The sequence below is a fragment of the Hemitrygon akajei genome, chromosome 1 (assembly GCF_048418815.1).
Source record: "Hemitrygon akajei chromosome 1, sHemAka1.3, whole genome shotgun sequence".
In the NCBI taxonomy this organism is placed as follows: domain Eukaryota; kingdom Metazoa; phylum Chordata; class Chondrichthyes; order Myliobatiformes; family Dasyatidae; genus Hemitrygon; species Hemitrygon akajei.
The window spans coordinates 143,264,805-143,284,086 of record NC_133124.1 but is presented as its reverse complement, the minus strand read 5'-3'; the positions used below and the strand labels follow the sequence as shown (position 1 = coordinate 143,284,086).

At 39.2% G+C, this 19,282-nt stretch overlaps 1 protein-coding gene across 4 annotated transcripts in view; it reads right to left on the bottom strand.

The window, feature by feature from the left end:
• Window positions 1-6,198: 6,198 nt before the first annotated feature.
• The window catches only part of zfpm2a (zinc finger protein, FOG family member 2a), an 876,706-nt gene continuing 863,622 nt past the window's right edge, over window positions 6,199-19,282 (bottom strand). For all 4 annotated transcript variants that reach the window (XM_073052686.1, XM_073052668.1, XM_073052660.1 and 1 more), the window contains one exon: window positions 6,199-9,729. In XM_073052686.1, the coding sequence (XP_072908787.1) occupies window positions 7,196-9,729 (2,534 nt within the window). In that variant the 3' untranslated portion in view covers window positions 6,199-7,195. The remainder of the gene's footprint in view (window positions 9,730-19,282) is intronic.

Below are 19,282 nucleotides of genomic sequence, written 5' to 3'. Positions count from 1 at the left end.
CTCCCTCCTGCCATCTGGGAAAAGGCTCCGAAGCATTCGGGCTCTCATGACCAGACTATGTAACATTTTTTCCCCCAAGCTATCAGGCTCCTCAATACCCGAAGCCTGGACAGACACCCTATTGTCCTGTTTATTATTTATTGTAATGCCTGCACTGTTTTTGTGCACTTTATGCAGTCCTGTGTAGGTCTGTAGTCTAGTGTAGCTTTCTCTGTGTTGTTTTTTTTACGTAGTTCAGTCTAGTTTTTGTACTGTGTCATGTAACACCATGGTCCTGAAAAACGTTGTCTCCTTTTTACTATGTACTGTACCAGCAGTTATGGTCGAAATGACAATAAAAGTGACTTGACTTGACTTGAGATTTCCCTCAGTTACTTTCTGTGCTTTCACCAAAACAATCTATCCAGCTGTATGACACAATTTGCCTCTAGCAAGTTCATACTGCTTTCTCTAATCAATTCACATAACTATTTCTATGCCTGATTAGTGATTCCATATTGTTCCCAGACCTCAGGAATACTTGGACCTAAAGATGTATGGAAGTTTCCTGTCAGGGCACTTGCAACTGTGTCAAAATCTGTCAAACATTGTTTACCTGCGATGAAGACAGGTTCACCCAGCAAAACGATTCATGCTTTGTCAATGCCCAGTTAACTATTTGCAAAACAATGAACTTCAGCATTTTTCCAACAGCTGATGTTATTTTTTACTCACCCTTTCTACTTTCCAGTCCAGCTGGACCATTTTAAAAACTGAGAAATTTTGGCAAATTGCAATCAACAAATCTACTATATCTGTGGTTACACACAAAATGCTGGAGGAATTTAGCAAGCTAGGAAGTATTTACTGTATGGAGAGGAATGAACAGTCAACATTTCGGGCTGAGTGCTTTCATCAGTCCTAAAACAATGACAGTTTATTGCTCTCCATTGATGCTGCCTAATTTGCTCAGCTCCTACAGCATTTCTTGTGTTATCTTGTGGTCATTTCTTTTAAAAGATGAGAACCATTTAATCCACAGAAATAGTCTGCTTTTGGCCTGTTGGAAAAATATTGTTATTAATGATTTTAATTTCCTGACTTGCTATTACCCCCTTTTATATCCCACACACATTTGGTGTTCCTTACTGTGAAGTTAAAGTACAATACATTTTAAATGTTTCTACATTCCCTTATTGACATCATAATTCCTCCTATCTCAACTTCCAGGGAATCCAAAATGACCTTCATTACTTCCTTTTCACTTATTTGCAGATTATCTGCATTTATATTTCTTACTAGCTTATGATAATGATTTCCACTTTTCATCATTTTTAGATCTTCCTTTGCTCCTCATCTTCAAGCCTTTTGATCATTAAAATCCTCATTTTACAACTAGATAATCAACGTTTTTGATAAGTCATGATGGAATATGTTCCCTGTAAAGTTTTTATTTCTCAGCGGAACATAATTTTGTTGAGAATTTTCAAACATTTTTTAGATGTATACCATTCATCAACTACCCTAATTTCCCATTCCATGCTATCGACTTGTCCTTCACCTGCATATGCTTGGCTTTATTTAAGTTTAACACTCTAACCTCCCGCAATTCTGACTCAATGATCATTCCAAATGTTACTGATTCTTCATTGTGCCTTCATCTACCAAGGTCCTACTCTATAGAAATCCCATTTTCCATTTGAAAAACTCACTGCATATGCTGGAAATCTGAAACACAAAGTGTTGGAAAAATCCAGCAGGTCAGTTAGCATCTATGGAAAGACAAACAGTTAGTATTTCAGGTCTGTATCCCTACCGTTGACTTAGTCTTTCCACAGATGCTGTCTGACCTGCTAAGTTTTCCAGCATTTTCCATTTGTTCCTGTTTAGAGTTTCTTGCCTGGCTATCTCTTTTTCCTCCTTTAAGATGCTTTGATTTTAATAAAAAGCCTATGGTATTTCCTTGACCAAGGCATTTCACAAATTCCTGAACAATTTTTGAAGTACTGGAGTTCCAAAAAAATTTATTTCAGTGGTAACACTGCTCTGAAGTGCCTTGTTAACCAAGGCTTACCTCAGTTGCTGTAAATACAATATTAATATTTTCATATATATTAATTTTCCAATGGCGTCTTTGTCCAACTATGTTATGAAGGTAATTGCTGCTGCTTTTGTTGGTCATACATGAACCTTATTTAGGTGGTTTAACTTCCTCACTGGAACTGTAAATAGCAACTTCCCACATTCCCACTGCCAGAGCAAGAGCTCCTCTTTGCTTCCTCCTCCTACTCATTTTCTTGCCATCAGAAATTATATCAGCAAAACATGCTGAAAACCTCCACCAAACCTTAGTGATTCTCTATAATGTGAGATGCCATGCTGGCTCAAACGGTTGCTTCCTGTGGCAGCCACCATTTTATTCCTTGTGCTCTTTGACTCTCATTCCAAAGCAGTGGTTGTGTGTTTGTCATTTCCTTATAAGGCAAACATCCAAGCATTTCAGTGTATGTCTGCCAGTAGCCAAGTGGTTTATTCCAGCTGAATAGTTATGATAGGCAGGCTCCAGAATACAGAGTCATTAAAATTCCCCAGCAGAACATAGAACAGAGAACAGTACTGCTCAGGAACAGGCCCTTTGGCCCACAATGTTGTGCTGAACCAGCTAAAAAGTGAATTAACAAAAAAACAAAAACTCATCCTTCCTACCTACACAAGGTCCGTATCCCTCCATTTTCCTCATATTCATCTGCCTATCTAAACATCTGTCAAAAGTATTTGCCTTTACCACCATACCAGGCACCACTCTCTGAGTAAAATACTTTGCCCTCACATCCCCCTTTGAACCTACTTTGCACCAGACTGTGGCAGTTAACAGTTTCTCAGCAGTTTACTATATGGCCAATTTTGATCCCGGCCAAATGCCCCAGGGTCTCTTCCTTCAACAAAGCCAAGACACGTTGGTCTTATTTGCATGCAGCCATCATGTGCACCACTATCTCAAGCAGAAGCACACACATCACAGCTCACTTTTATTCTTGAAGAGCAAAGGAATAAAACATGCCTCATTGCATTTTCTAGCATTGCATGTTTTATCAACACAATGTACTTTATAACTCTGATCTTTGGTTATCAGGACATTTAACAATATCGAAAAATTCATGTCATTTTGTGTGCATAGGAATGCAAAGTACCTAAGTTCCTGTCACAAACTTTTAAATTTACAAAATTTCACTTTACAAAATGTTTTCCAGGTTAGCATTAGTTTTATAAACCAAGGAACAGCTGTATTCGCGCACTTGCTGTATCAGAACTTCAGCATGGACATAATCAATGCATCTGATTTTCTGCACTAAAATTGACTGAAAAATGGACTTAAGGGCACAAGACCCTTCTCAGTAATTTTCCACAATTGCTGCAGGCATCAGGAAAAAGCCAAGGCAAGCCTGTGTTTCATGTGGCCCATCCATTATGTGGACCAGATGTGAAACCTTTGTTCCTACCTGCCCATCTTCTCCCTTCCCATATGGCTGTTTGAAGAAACTTAGTCTTCATTGTTGAGCCTCAGGAAATGATTGGGTTATGAAAGTCGTTTGAAAGCAAAAGCACGTTTTCCCTTTATTTTTCAAGATATGTCTTTATCCAGTTTCCTGGCATAACAATGGAAATACCCACTGTTGTATATCCACTCAATGGATATAGCTTTCCTCATTCTGTATCCCTGCCATACCAAGACAGTGGAGATAAGTACAGCAATTGTTGGTGTTATTGTAATTAGAGGATTCAACAGAGTGCTATGCAAAAATGTATCAAAACAATGTTTGTTAATCATTCTGGGCCTGGTTGGGAAAAGGAGGCCTGTAACATGTCACCTCTTTTCCCTCTTGGATTTAGTTCCTGGTTTGTAGATCCATCCCACGGTAGACTTGGAGAAAGGGCCGGGGAGGGGAGGGGGTACATGGAGACCACAATCAGTGTGGATGCTTCCTTCTTGCTGACAGACAGCACAGATGCCCCTCAGGGATGTGTGCTCAACCCACTGTTCTGCTCTTTCTACATATCACTGGGTGACTAGGCACACCATGCTGATGTCATCACTGTCGTTGACAGAATCTCAGGTGTTGACAGGTGTAAGACAGATTGGTTGGTTAAGTGGTGTCACAATAACATTGTAAGCAAGACATTGTTATCATGTAATGCATTGCACTATTGTTTCAAAATTAACAAATTTCATGACATATACCAGTGATATTAAACCTATATTCTGACTGGACTGATGTAGGTTGAGACCATGGAGGTGAGGGCCGCTGGAGCTTGTTTAGGTGTGTGGCTGTGCTAATTTGACAAGCTTGTGCGTGGCCCTCTCAAAATTCTTGGTGACTTTCTAAATTCCTTCCTAGTGGTTTGAATGGCATTGGAGTTGGATCTCCCATTACAACTCAAACTATTACATGGTAACTCACCACCAGATCTCAACTCTAAGTTGATATTCCACAGTACATAAAGTTTACCCATCTAAGATGTGTCTGTTGGTGTCACTTCATTGCTCCTATATTGCCCAGTCAAAAATGGTTGGTGAAATGGAACTGAAAGAAAGGCACATATATAGGATTATGGGCAGAAAACAGAGAAGCAAGTAAACTCTGCATGCAGCTGAGAAGAAATCGTACTGAAGAATGTAGGGGCTCAGAAATTACAGATTAGCAAACAGCCATGCAGTTTCTTAAATGGTCTTGAATCTCTTGTGTCCACTCCAATAATGGCCACCAAAGACTTCTCAGGAAGTCAGACTCACAATTTCTCCACAGCTTTTGTGGTGCTGTTGGCATCAATCATGTGGAGAGGCATGGTAGCATTGTGGTTAGCATGATGCTATTACGGCTCGGGGAGTTTCAGAGTTCAGTGTTCAATTCCAGCACCATGTCTCTGTCTGTCCTCCCCATGCAACTCAGGGGTTTTCTCTGTCTCCTCCGGTTTCTCCCACAGTCCAAGGACATCCGGAAGGGTTAATTGGTGATTGTAAATTGTCCCATTATTAAGTTCAGGTTAACCAGGATTGTGGGGTAGTTGGGACAGCGTGGCTTGATGGGCCAGAAGGGCCTACTCCACACCGTGTCACCAAAAACAAACAAATAAATAAAGTATGTTTATCACATTTGTAAAATGATTGTGCTATTTACTATCAAATGTAACTAACTGGAAGGTGAGCGTATTGTCCTGAGGCTCAGAGTACTATCAAAGCAGGTGGAAGTAATCTTACTGAACTTGTACAAGTTCAGGAAACTTCTTACTGACACTATACCCACATCTTTGCATTTACCTTACTTGCTTTCTGCTCCCATTGTTACTTGGCTATGTATATTGGCTTTCTACTTGGCTTTCCTTCCCTGTGTGAAGTCCAATAAGATCTCCAGAGGCAAATCAAGAGTCACAGAATCTATTAAATTTCAGAGTTCGAAGGAATGAGATCAACCACTTTCTCCAGCCAATAGCACCTTCTCTTTAAGAGGTGCAGGCATTGTTTTTTTATCCCAACTAGCTACATGTAATTTTGTGCTGGTGAGATGGAAAATTGGATCCCACATGTGTATGCTAACTCAAACAATGAAGCTAGCGCTGTTTGTTCAGTGAGTGTTGTCTGAGCCTCATAGTAGGTTAAACAGGCATGGATTTCCAACAAACTCCAACATCCAAAGATTTATTTTTTTCCTTTATCCTGTGAAATTTTTGAAGATTTATCTTCTACAAGGGAGATAAAATCTTTCCCATTATTTATTTTGGATAGGATAGTAGCAATCCTTGCAGCAACACTAAACAAAGCTGAAAAATAATGTAATACGTTTGTCTTTTTTACTTCAATTTTTTTTGTACCAGTTGAAAATCAATTTGTTGACCGTAAATGTTCAACTGGCCCACAAATATAGACTAGCCGTGCACTGCTTGATATGAGATAATGACAGTGACAGAACAGGATCTACAACTTTTACCTCAGCACAGCCAAATAATCATATCCTATCATCAGGGAAGCTGCCCAGTGTCTGCATCAAATTTCATAATGCCTCAAAAGAAACTTACTGGATGTTGGAATGAGAATTTCCAATCTCAGCTCTTGCAAATCAATCTTGGAGATGGTTACCACGTGCTGGATTAAAAATGTCACCTCATAAGCAACAAAAATGCAATCTATGTTTTCTTGCTTTATGGAATTTTTATTCCATACATATACATGCATAGTAACAACATTGTTGAGAAATAATTTCTATCAGAAGTAGAACAATATTCATTTTATCACCAGTTGCAGCATTGGTACTCTTATTCAGATTTCATTGTCCCAAAATGACTTTTGTAATAGCAACTGCAACTATTAATTATAGTTCCAATAAAATACAGCAGAAGGGTTTCAACCACTGTTCAATACTGCTTCCAGTAACGTTGTTCATATTAAATTTTGCATTTTACAGCAAATGTTTCAAAAGTGAGACAAAAGCGTCAGCAAAGGAAAATACAGTACAGATACAAGAATGTTAGCAACTTCAATAAAACATACATACCTCAGTTTAAGAAAGTGGATAGGAACAAACTGCTACATATTTTTCATCTTAAGCAAAGCCTACTGCTTACTGTATATGCTGTTATATAAGCTGCAATTTAGGACTGAAAATGTTATATTAAATATCAAATGAAATCTGAATACTTCTTTAGTAGTTCTTTAAGTCCTTCATATGTTCTGGTGTTTGCAGTCTCAAAATAAAACAACTTATATTCTGGCACATACAGGAAAATTGCAACAAATACAGGGATATTCGAATACACAAGTGCTTTACCTCACCAGTTTACCTACAAATGCTGTCTCTATGTATGTGACTCATACTCTCTCTACAGTGCACAAGAATAACTATACAATGTTCAAAACAATTTCAGTATAAACTTCAAATAAAATTGAAATTTAACTACAGCTATGAATACTGCTTGGAAAATAAATTAATTCTGGTGAAAAATAGTACTGGCATTTCACATTAATATCAAGACTTATGAACTGCATTATGAAGTGACAGACTAGCCTCAAGCTATTGAACTAAACAGCCATCCCTTGATTGTCCTGGTGTAAATTGTTCTGATGTAAATCAAGCAGCATTTTTAAAATTCTTTTCACATTTTTATACAAAGTGTGCATGACCAACACTATACTACAAACAGGTGCAGTGCATGGCAGCAGCTTTCATTTGACATGTTCTGCAGCATGTGACGAGCAGTAGAACTTCTTGTGGGTTATAAAGTTAGACAAGTTACTAAACTGAATGTCACACAGGCGGCAGTATTTCCCGCTGTTTGTTGACTGCACAGAACCACCTACGTTTTTTGAAGTGTGAACAGATTGCTCTTCTAACAAAGCTTTAGCTGTGGGTGGTGGGTTTTCATGTGGAATTACGGGAGACTCAGATACCCAAGGAGGAGATTTGTGGCCATCTGCTTGCTGGGAACTCTGAGATAAAGTATCCTGGTGTGGGTTGCTTGAGAACGATCTTTCATCCGGTTTTATCCCCCCATTGACTGCCGTCATTCCCCTGCTCTTAGGTATCAAGGAAGCAGGTTCTTTCTTCTGTGATGAGCACCCATTGGAAACAGGCTGGTCTTCAGGAAGATCACTTCTGTCTCGTGTGGCTTGCACCAGCTCATCTATTTCACTTCGTATGAAAACAGCTCCTGAGATGTAGTCAATTGGCTTAATCCCGTAATATGGAGATAACTGCTCACTCCCTGTCATCTTTTTGATTGCTCCAGGGTAAAGGCAATGTGGATAGACCACATTCTTGTTTTCTTCTTTAGCGGAAATGAGCTGAGCTGCCTCACTGAAGGTTTTCAGACCATAGAGGGTTCCTAACTGCGGGGGTAATATATTTCCATTTGGGGAGACCAGTTTTGAATTTTCGTTTTTCTCACACTTCACTGTATTTCTTTCATTGCTGACCTCAGGGCTGACCGTTTCCATTTTCATTAAAGCACTATCCTTCTGCAACTCATGAAACTTCAACTGCTCTAAATGGCCTGCTTCCGCACGAGAGACACACATACCTGGGCAAAAATTTTGCTTGTGTGCAAGGTAACTCTCTACTTTGTTAAAACTAATCTTGCACACTGTACATTCATGGTAGTCCAAAAGTCTCTTAGGAGAACAGCTTGCCTTCTCGGTTTGAGGTGAACACTTTTTGCTTAAATCCATAGGGAGATCTAGGTCCATACTGGCAACAACTGACTGCGTTGCACCACACTTAGCAGAGGGTAAGAGAGAAGTAAGGGTTCTAGTTCCCGTGATGGAGGGCTCCATTTGCTTTCCAAGAAACATTTCACACCGCCGGTGGGAGTTCTCAGCTAGATTTTCCAGTGATTCCTGAGAAGACGTTCCAGGGCTACCCATGGCCGACACGCTGAAAAAAGCTTGCTGGACCATCTGTGACCTTTGCTCCTGTTCTGGGTGCGACATCTCATACATCTTCCGCCGCTTGCGGCTGCGTATGGTCCTTTGCATCGCTGGTACTTTGTTTGCCGCCATTCGCTTCATCGGTGGATCATGTCGCGAGGCGCAGTAGTACTGCTTGTGCACGGCATACGTTTCATGCCTGCTAAAAGTTATATTACAGGCTTCACATGTAGTCTTATTTGGATCATTAGCTGCATCCAATACAGGAGTGCTGGGATTCTTCACATCCTTCAGCTTTCCATCATATTGTTCATCATTGCTGCTGGCTGATGGTTCCTTCTTCAACTGCATGCAATGATCTTTCTCTGAGCTTTTCCCATCAGGCCCTGCTACATCCAGGACTACAGAGGAGTTGATACTGGTTGACTGAAGAAGTGGATTTTCTGGATTGGGTGCGTTACAAACAGCGTTGTGAATGCTAATGGGGCTGGGTCCACTGCTGGGACTTATTGCCTCTGGTATCTTCTCATTAGTGCTGGCAAAGTCCGGCGACTTGACTACATGCTGCCATCGTGTACTACAGTAATGTTTCTTGTGGATCAAATAATTATCCAAGTTATTGAATGTAATATTGCATTCAAAGCAAATGGCCCCCTTTGGTACAAGTGGACTGTAAATAACAGGTGGATAGTTGCTTCCGCCTTGTCTTAATCTGCGGTGCACCAGTTCAGACATTTTAGCTAAGATCTCTGAAGCTTGAGGAACCATGGATATATCCTGGGAGAGAGCAAACTGAGACAGAAAGGGGCCCATTGGGACAGTGGATCCTATGTTAGGTTGAATTGGAGAGGAAGCGAGTCGCGGGCTGGATGGCTCTGATTTGATTCTGGCAAAAGGAAAATTCTGTCTGTTTCCTGCTGGCTGGGCTTCAATCTTCTGATGTGTTACACCCATCTGTGCATTTTTCTCTATCTTTTCTCCCTCAGTGTCAGAGCATATTTCCTTACTCTGGCTGACCCCTGGGCTTGATGGAACTTCCTGCCTGCTTGCTGCATCTGCTGCTATCGACTGGAAGGTGTCCTCATTGTCAAGAGGCAAGTGTTCATTTTCACTTTCCCTTTGCAGCTTCCTGCTTTGACTGTGATGAAGCTCCTGGTGTTGCAGAAGCTTCCTGTGGCTTTGGAAACCAAAGTGGCAATGATTGCACTTGAAGGCAGCTGGTGTGAGGTGAGTGAGTACGTGATGTTGGAAGCTCAGCACATTGTCTGTCATGTACTCACAGATGGTACACTTCAGGCTGGCACCAGCAGAAAGACAATCTTCAAATCTCAGACCTGTACAGAGAGAAAACAGTTTCACTGTTGTGTTTCCATTAGTTTGATAACAGTTTAGCAACAGAAATCTGTTCTCTATTTTAATCCATTCTTATTAACCTCCATTGAGTATGGTTTTACCATACTTGAAAAAATAACTTACACTGTACTAGTTATGTATATCATTTAGTAGATAAAGCGCATGAAAGCATGGTCTTTTACAGAACTATGAACAGAAGGGTTACTAAAGAGAATAAATATTGCTGAAAGAATGCAGATTTAAAGAGGCTAAAAATAACCTTAGCAATTTTATTAGTTAAACTTTTTAGATGATTTTTCTCTGTCCACTATTATAACACAATTGAATAAAATTCTCAAAATAAATGAGTTAATACCACTACTTAAACAGCAAATAACACAATGTCAAACACATTGAACAATAATGCATTGAAATTCATACTATTATACTGCTTTTGTAAATTTTATTTGCTACTGTACATCTCTGACAATCTCTAAAGTATTTGAGATATATTTAAACATTAAACCATAAATAATGTAAGAGATTTGACACCCTCTACTCTATACAATCATATCAGAATGGGTTTACCACAAAAACCACAAAAAATAAATAAATTAAACCCAAATTTATCCGATCAGTGTTTCCGATGTAACCAAGAAATTGGTACTTTTTTACATTCTACTTGGTCTTGTTCTAAAATTCAACCTTTTTGGACAAATTTAAGAGTTTTATTGGAACAAATTATTGGAATACAACTTCCACACAATCCAATATTACTTTTACTAGGTGATATTGAAGGGATAAAACTGATACCCAAATTGAATAAATATCAGAACGAATTTATAAAAATTGCATTGGCAGTAGCCAAAAAGGCTATTGCAGTTACTTGGAAATCGGATACATATTTAAGTATAGATTGTTGGAAGAAAGAAATTTATGGCTGTATTCCACTTGAAAAAATTACTTATAATTTAAGAGATAAATATGAAACATTTTTGAAAATTTGGCACCCTTATTTACAAAAGACAGGATTAAATATATAGGTGCTCCGAAGATGAAATAATTGGTTATTTGGGGAAAGAAATAAATATATATACTAAAGTTATTACGAACTCCATGGAACATGTGGGGATCTTCCAATATCCAGGCACTCTTTCTTTCTCTTTCTTTCTTTCTTTCTTTCTTCTTTTTTTTCTATAGGGATGTTGGGGGGAGGGGTTAAGGGGAGGGGGCATGGGTAATATACATTTTTTTTAATATACTTTTATTCTGTAATTACTTGAAAACACAATAAAAAAAGTTTAATAAAAAAAAAAGAATGGGTTTGTGTGACATACCGGAGGAAATGACCATTAAAATTCCCCTGAGCACAGTGAGCCCTTCTGCAGGGCCAAAAAAATAAACTGCTTATGAAAATCTGCACTGACATGCACTTTGTGGGGCAATCATGCTGACTGGTGCACATCTCTTGTCCTTAAAGAGATCTTAAAATATATCAGTGGCAACAGCTTTTCCCACTGGCACACAATAACAATTTCTGTAAAGGAGCTGCATGCAACAGTTGAAACTAACACACATCAGGCCTGCACCTTTTAAAAGGGGAAGTCAGCAATCAAGCAATGACCAAAGTCCTTTTAAAACATGGATTTCATACATTGGTACAACCACCATTTACTATCCATTCTCAATTGCCCTGAAGTGAGTGTTGCATCAGGGGGCAGGTAAAAATAAAGCAGATTACTGAATCTGGAGGGACATGTAGGCAAGATAAAGTAATAATGACAGATTTCTGTTAGAGGGCTATGGGTAAGCCTAGGTAGTTCTAAGGTAAGAACATGTTTGGCACAGCTTTGTGGGCCAAAGGGCCTGTATTGTGCTGTAGGTTTTCTATGTTTCTATGAAACTAATTGAAAGGAAAACACAACTGGGAAGAAGGTGTCTACTTCGTTTTACTTTTTAGCAAGGTGTGCACATATAACATGCTGGCGTAATGACATTTTACATTCACATGCTTCTTACATATCATCTGTAATGAATTATATAAACAAACAAGAATGCTTAATCAAACAATCTATCTACAATATGATGTAAATAATCTTAACTACGTGACCCTCCTCCTGGCTTAGCTATAAGCTCCAATTCAATATAGAATGAACCTCAACTCTATATGTAGGACACTATATACAAACATTCACAGCAGAGTAAGTTTTAAATTCAGGTTTGAAGATTTAATTGCTATGGAGGATTTCTTACTCGTGTGGAAAAGCGTCTTTCCTGATAACCACACTACATGGCAGGTAACAATCTTAGGTTCTGGGACAGCAGGCAGTGGTTCTGACTGCTCCGGACACCTTTCTTCTCTAATAATTAACTCTGTTCTCCTCAACTGATTGATGTGTTATCTTCAAATGACATCTGACATCATCTCCACTGTGTAGGAGAGTGGTCCAATTCTGTCCTTAATCTTTCCAAGTACCCACTTTTGATCACCTGGGCAGTCCCTTGCAAGGACTGCTTGTCCAGGAACGAAACATTGAATCTCTTTGTTTGAGGAGCTTTCAATTTGTCTCAGCTGTTTCTCCTACATGCCCCTTCTGAGATTTGGCTTGAGGAGATCCAAGTGTGAATGCAAGGACTGACCCAGGAACAGCATATTTGTGAGTCATTGGTTGTGTAGTGTAATGCACAGAGGAAATTGTCAAGCTTCTGACTCAGTGTCAGTGTAGTACACTCTGCTGACATTGTTCGCAGTGCATTTTTTAGACTCTGGACAAACTTTTCCGCCAAGCCATCTGTAGTTCAGTGGTATGGTGCTGATGCAATATGATTTATTTAATTTATTTTCGGGGATGACTGAAACTGTTCCTCAACAAACTGTTCCATTGTCACTGACTAATTGTTCTGAAACACCAGTCCTTGAGAAAACATTTCTCAACGCATCAAAATTGTGCGAGGCTGTACTGGAAGCTATTGGGAACACTTCTGGCCACTTTGTAACTGCATCCATGAATAGTCCAGCAAAGTCCACATGAATCCTCTGCCACGGCAATGCAGATCATTCCCAAAGATGGAGAGGGGCTGCTCTTGGCATCTTCTGGACATGTTGGCATCCGAAACAGTGTTTGGCAAGCGCGTGATCTGCTGATTTATCCCAAACCTCTAGTCAAAGCATCCAGACAATGCTTTCATTTTGACCAGGCATGTAGCTCCTCCAACACTTTAGCTCTCAGCCTGCATGGTACAACATCTCTTAATCCCCACATAAGGCAACCCTTTGTCAAGGGCAAGTTCATACCGACACTGGTAAAAATGGGGAAACTGGAGTTTCTGTGCACATTCTAGCTATTTTGGATTGCCATGTACACCTGAGACAGTGTGGAGTATTTTCTGCTTTCTCTTTGGATCATCTCTGCCGTAGCAGACGTTTGATTTGTATTAGGGAGAATACATCAAAAGGAGTGTCCTCTTTTATAAATTTTTCAGGTACAGTATATCCTTTACCAAGGTTAAATGGACAATATATCTGTATTTCCATGATTAGTTGTCCTCTTGAATTTGATCTTGTAATTTTGTCCTCCAAGAAACAAAGTCCATCTCTGCATTTGTGCTGCTGTGGTTAGTGGGACACCCTTCTGTGGATTGAAAATCGACACCAGTGGTTGATGATCAGTAATGAGGGTAAACTCTCTCCCATACAAGTAATGGTTGAAATGTTTTACACCTCAAACCTGCCTTTCTGTCAATCAGTGTGTAAATTTTCTCTGTAGTGGTAAGGAACTTGATAAAAAGGTTATGGGCAGTCATTTTCATCACTCATAACATGACTGTCACAGGCTAGCTTCACTGGACGATGTGGATCATCATGTGAGTAGTGTCTGATGTTATCATTTTGTCTTTTGGAAAGCCACTTTACACTGCTTCATCCATTGTCATTTCTCCCCAACAAGTTGATGGGATGTAGCACAGTATCCAGGTTTGGCAGGGTGTAGTATATGTTGGCACATATGGCATAGTGAATGACAAATCTTAAAAAGGACCACAACTGTGACAGGTCCTTTAGATCTGGGACAACCACCAGCTCACTGGTGTAATCCTTGTGTCAATGGTGTGGCTACACAGTGCTCTGAGTCCAAAATCTTCTAAACTTTTTAACACCATCTTGAGATTTTGAAGATGTCCCCTGTCATCCTTACCAAAAACAATGTTGTTTTCTAGGTAACACTGAGTGTAACACAGCCTAGCAGCACCTGGCCCGCAGATTTCTGCCAGAGTGCAGGTGCAGATGCTACTTCAAAAATAAGCCGATTATAGCAATAAAGCTCTTCATGAGTGTTTATGTTGAGAAACACTTTGGACTCCCCTTCCATCTCCACTTGCAGGTCTCAGCTATGTCCACTTTGCTGATATGTTTAATTCCAGAAAGGTTTGCAAAGATATCCTCAATCCTGGGCTGAAGGTATCGATCTACTTTCAGTACTAGGTTGACAGTGACCTTAAAATCACCGTAGATATTGACAGACCCATCTTTTTTGGCTACTGAGACCACTGGCTTTGCCTATGGTCTCCACTCAACCTTGCGAAGAAATATTTCAGCCTCCATGCTAATTTATCATGGATGGTACAAGGAACCAGACAGGCTTTGTAAAACTTGGCAGTGATATTTTCATTTTAACACTATTTTACCCTTGATATGTTTGAGTTCTCCAATCTCATCCTTGAACACTGCTGTGGCATCATCCAGTACCTTTCTTAATTTGCTTTCAGTTGACTATTACAGGGGATGTCACATGTAAATGGTGGATGGATCTCCGATCAAGTTGCAGTTGTCACAGTCACTCATGGCCCCACAAAACTGGCTCTCCTATTACCACATACAAGCTCAATGTGGCTTGTTGGTTGCTGCTACAAATTCACTGTTTCAAATGTCATTCCCAAAGGAGTTATTTTTCTCTACTATAAGTTCTTAGTTGGATATCTTCAGGCTTCATTTCAATATCTTTAAAATGTCATTCAAACTCATTTTGTGGAATGATTGAAACAACTGAGCCAGTGTCCTATTCCATTTTAATTAATTTGCCATTAATTTTGGGTGTAAGTGTAAGCCTTGTTGCTTGTCTATTGTTAGTTTTCACATTATACATTTCAATGCTCCCCAGTCCTGATTCACTCTCATCATTATCAGATTTTTCATCAACAACTTGCAGATTAGTGCTCGCTTTGAAACTGCAACATGATTTTTTATCTTCTCTGTGTAGTCCATTTATTTTTGTCTGCCTGACATGCTCTTTGTATATGTGTATGTAGAATCCCTGCCACAATTTTGTTTGGCCAGCCAGGTTTCTGTTTAGACATTGTGATTTTGTTCACGCTCACTTCATTCCTGACTGCAACTCAATTGGGTCTCCAGTTGGCATTTTCATTGATACAATGATTTCAACTGCCCTTTTAAATGTGAGTTGTGCTTCAGATAGGAGACGTATCTTAACATTCTACAAGATTTCACAAACTAAATGATCTCTCAGGGCAACACTGAAATGACAATACTCAGAAAACTTCTTCAATTCTGCCACATTCATTGAAGTGGGCCGCCCTTCCTCTTGATTCCACTTATGAAACCTAAAGCATTCTATAATCAACAATGATTTTGGTTCTAAATAATCCTGCATTAAATTCAGGATATCAGCAAAGCTCATTTTGGCTGGTTTAGTTGGAGCAGTTAAACTTCTAAGCAAACTATATTCTTTTCCACCAATTAAACTCAATAATACTGGTGCTCACTTTTCATTGGCTATTTCATTTGCTTCAAAATACTGCTCAATTCATTCAATATACATAATCCAGTTATCTTATGTGCAATCGAACATATGTATTTTTCTGATATAGCCAGCTGTTTCTGCTTTTTAAAAAAATATTATTATCACGTGGTACTCACTGTTTATGAACCTGTGGCCATACCCATTATTTGTTAACTTAGTTTGTTTTCTGGCTTTTTAAAAATTCGACTGTCTTTTTCTCCTCCCTTCCAAAGAAAAGAGGATGTGCTGTGTTTCAACAGGTCAGTGGTCATCTCTGGTTTGTTTTAAAACTACCTCATTGCACTGTTGTGTTTTGTAACTCCAAAAACTAATTGAATAAAAACACACAGGAGCCAGCAGATACTCATGTAGTTAGTTTCACTTTAGTGAAGTACTCACACATGACTTGGTGGCATAATGACATATGTCATTCATGTACTTCTTGCATATTATCTATAAAGAATTATGTAAACATACACGAATGCACAAAGGACACATTTATAATTTTACTCGTGTTACTGAAATATTAAATAGACTACATATTCCTTTAGTGAAGTTCGAAGTTAATTTATTATCTTAGTACGTACAGATATGTCATCATATTTTCTTGCAGGCATTTACAGTAGATACAAAGAAACATTAAAAAACAAAACTACACACAAAGTTGGACAATCAATGTGCAAAAGAAGACAAACTGTGCAAATACAAAAAAAATTAAAAATAAATAGTTAATAAATAATATTGAGAATGTGAGTTGTAGAGCCCTTGAAAGTGAGTCCATTGATTGTGGAATCAGTTCAGTGTCGAGATGAGTTAAGTTATCCATGTTGGTTCAGAAGCCTAATGGTTGAAGGTTAAAACTGTTCCTGAATCTGGTGGTGTGGGACCAAAGGCTTCCGAATCTCCTTCCTGATGGCAGCAATAAGAATAAAACATGGCTTGGATGGTGGGGGTCTTCAATGATAGATGCTGCTTTCTTGTGGTATTGTACCTTATAGATGTGCTTAGTGATGAGGAGGCTTTTTTCCTGTGAAGCCAGATTTTTTTTTACAATAATCAAATAACTTCAGTCAGTACAACTGACATTTTTGTTTTTATGTCATACTAATTACTTCAATATAAACTTTTGTGTCCAACATTGTCCAGATTGTTAGACTTCCTTGCTAAAGGATATCTCATACCTTAAGTATTCTTGCAGCTATTCACTCACAGCTGATGGCTCATAAATGTACATTGTAACATACTATCGTTCTCCCCTCTCTTGCAAGAGAGGGCACAGTTTTAAGGTGTTTAGAAGTGGGTACAGTGGAGACGTCGGGTAAGTTTTTTATGCAGAGAATGATGAGTGTGTGGAATAGGCTGGTGGTGACGGTGGAGGAGGTGGATATGATAGGGTCTTTCATGAGACTCCTGGATAGGTACATGGAGCTTAGAAAAATAGAGGGCTAAGGCCAACCCTAGGTAATTTCTAAGTAAGTACATGTTCGGCACAGCATTGTGGGCCGAAGGGCCTGTATTGTGCTGTAGGTTTCCTATCTTTCTATAAGACAGTTGGACCTGTGTCAGGGAAAGCTGCACTCTGTGGTTCACTAGTCATGTGTGCTGCAATCAGGCTGGGGAATAGCACAGCTCTGTACTAGTTCCTAAAGGGCAAAAAATAACATGTACACTAGTTCTGCTTGATGACTGTATCAGAATAGACTAGTCACCCTGGCCTGGCTGAAACGCTTACGAGATAAATTGAAAGACTGATGGGGTGGGGTCGATGTCATGCTGCAAGGTTGAAAGTGACTTCATGCAGAACCTGGAAGTTGGTCTTTCTAGTAAAAAATGGGTGGGCATCTCCATATCAACACTTTTAAAGAATGTGCTTGGCATAATGTGCAAAACTTAGAACCATCATTTCAACATGGGCAGAAAACACTCATAGCATGAGTGATACACTAGAAATTGTATGATACAGGTGGGGGCAGGCGTGATGGAGTACCAAAGGGTGTTGTAGGGTTTGGACAACTCAGAAATGTTTGAGATGCTGATTCACTTTGTTCTGGTTTTCATGGTTTATCTCAAGCAATAATGAGATGATTCCCCAAAACCTAACAGTGATGTAATCCCAAGTTTACAACCCAGGGATGTATGAGTAGGTTTTGGGGTTTACTATATTTTTAACCCCCACAGAAATTCATCAGAGAGTAATGCATCATTATGTGTTCAAATTCACATTGTAGAAGATTTTGGCAGACAAGCTGCCAAAGATCCATTTGTGTTTTCATCTACAGTTGGCCCTCCTTATCTGCGATGGATTGGTTCCGGGACTCCCTGCGAATATCAAAAAACGTGGATGCTCAAGTCCCTTATATAAAATGGCATAGTATTTGCATATAACCTACACACATCCTCCTGTATACTTTAAATCATCTCTAGATTACTTATAATACCTAATACAATGTAAATGCTATGTAAATATTTATTATACTGTAATGTTTAAGGAATATTGACAAGAAAAAAAACTGTACATTTTCCTCTCGCTCACAACACAAGCAGCAAACGAACGAGACGCGAGGCGAACTATGATCAAATAACGAGTAAAACTTGTAATACCTGTACAGTAGTTGTTACACTGTCTTGTTTAGGAAAAAGGATGCTTTGGAGGAGGCTCAATAATACTAAAGTCAGGAACTGTGGAGGTTGAGGGCTAAGGATCTTCAAGCGTTGAATGTCGAGACTTCAGAATTGCAGATACTTTGGTTAGAAACATTGTTAAAGGAAGCTGTCTCTTCTTTTTTCTTGCATCATCAAACAAATCTTGCAGTGGTTATAGGCATGTTGTTATCCCTCGGGTGACATGGAGGCTTTGTTCCATCGAATGATAGAACAACAAGTGCTGGAAGAGCACTTCCAGGTTTTCTCGATTCGCAGTTGGTTGAATTTGCGCATGCGGAACTCGCGGATAAGGAGGGCTGACTGTACATCCAAAATTGCTCAGTTGCTCTAACAATAGGTTTCCAGAGGTCATACCTAGACTTCTTGTAGGTCTCTGGATTGCCAGTCTTGCACGTCAGACTACAAATTGGGTTCATGTAGGGTATGGGAAGATTTAATTTGTTTTTGTGGACATACACTTGGTCATACAGGTCTTGATGAAATCAAATTTGTTCTATCTGTCCATACTGTACTAGATGGCATGGTAGCGTAGTGCATATAGTGAAGGTGACTTGGGTTCAATTCCTGTTGTTCTCTGTAAGGAGTCTGTATCTTCTCCACATGCCCATGTGGGTGTCCTCCAAGTGCTCTAGTTTCCAAAGATGTACGATTTAGTAGGTTAATTGGGCCCATGGGTGAAATAACTAAGCGAAAGAAGCTTTGAAAGAAGCTTTTTGGGCTGGAAAGGCCTGTTACTATGCCATATCGCTAAATCTCTAAACTCTCTAAATCCCTGAATTTGGTCACACCATCAGGTTCTGCAACAGTTATTACCACTACCATCAAGCTCTTGAAACAAAGGGAATAACTTCACTTGCCCCATCATTGAAATGTTCCCACAACCAATGGACTCACTTTCAAGGACTCTTTATCTCACTTCTTGAAACTTATTGCTTATTTATTTATTATTTCCTTCATTTTGTATTTGCACTGTTTGTTGTCTTCTGCGCACTGATTGAACATCCAAGTTGAGCGGTCTTTCATTAACTCTGAAATAGTTATTTATTATTCTGTAGATTTATTGAGTATGCCTGCAACAAAATAAATTTTAGGGTTG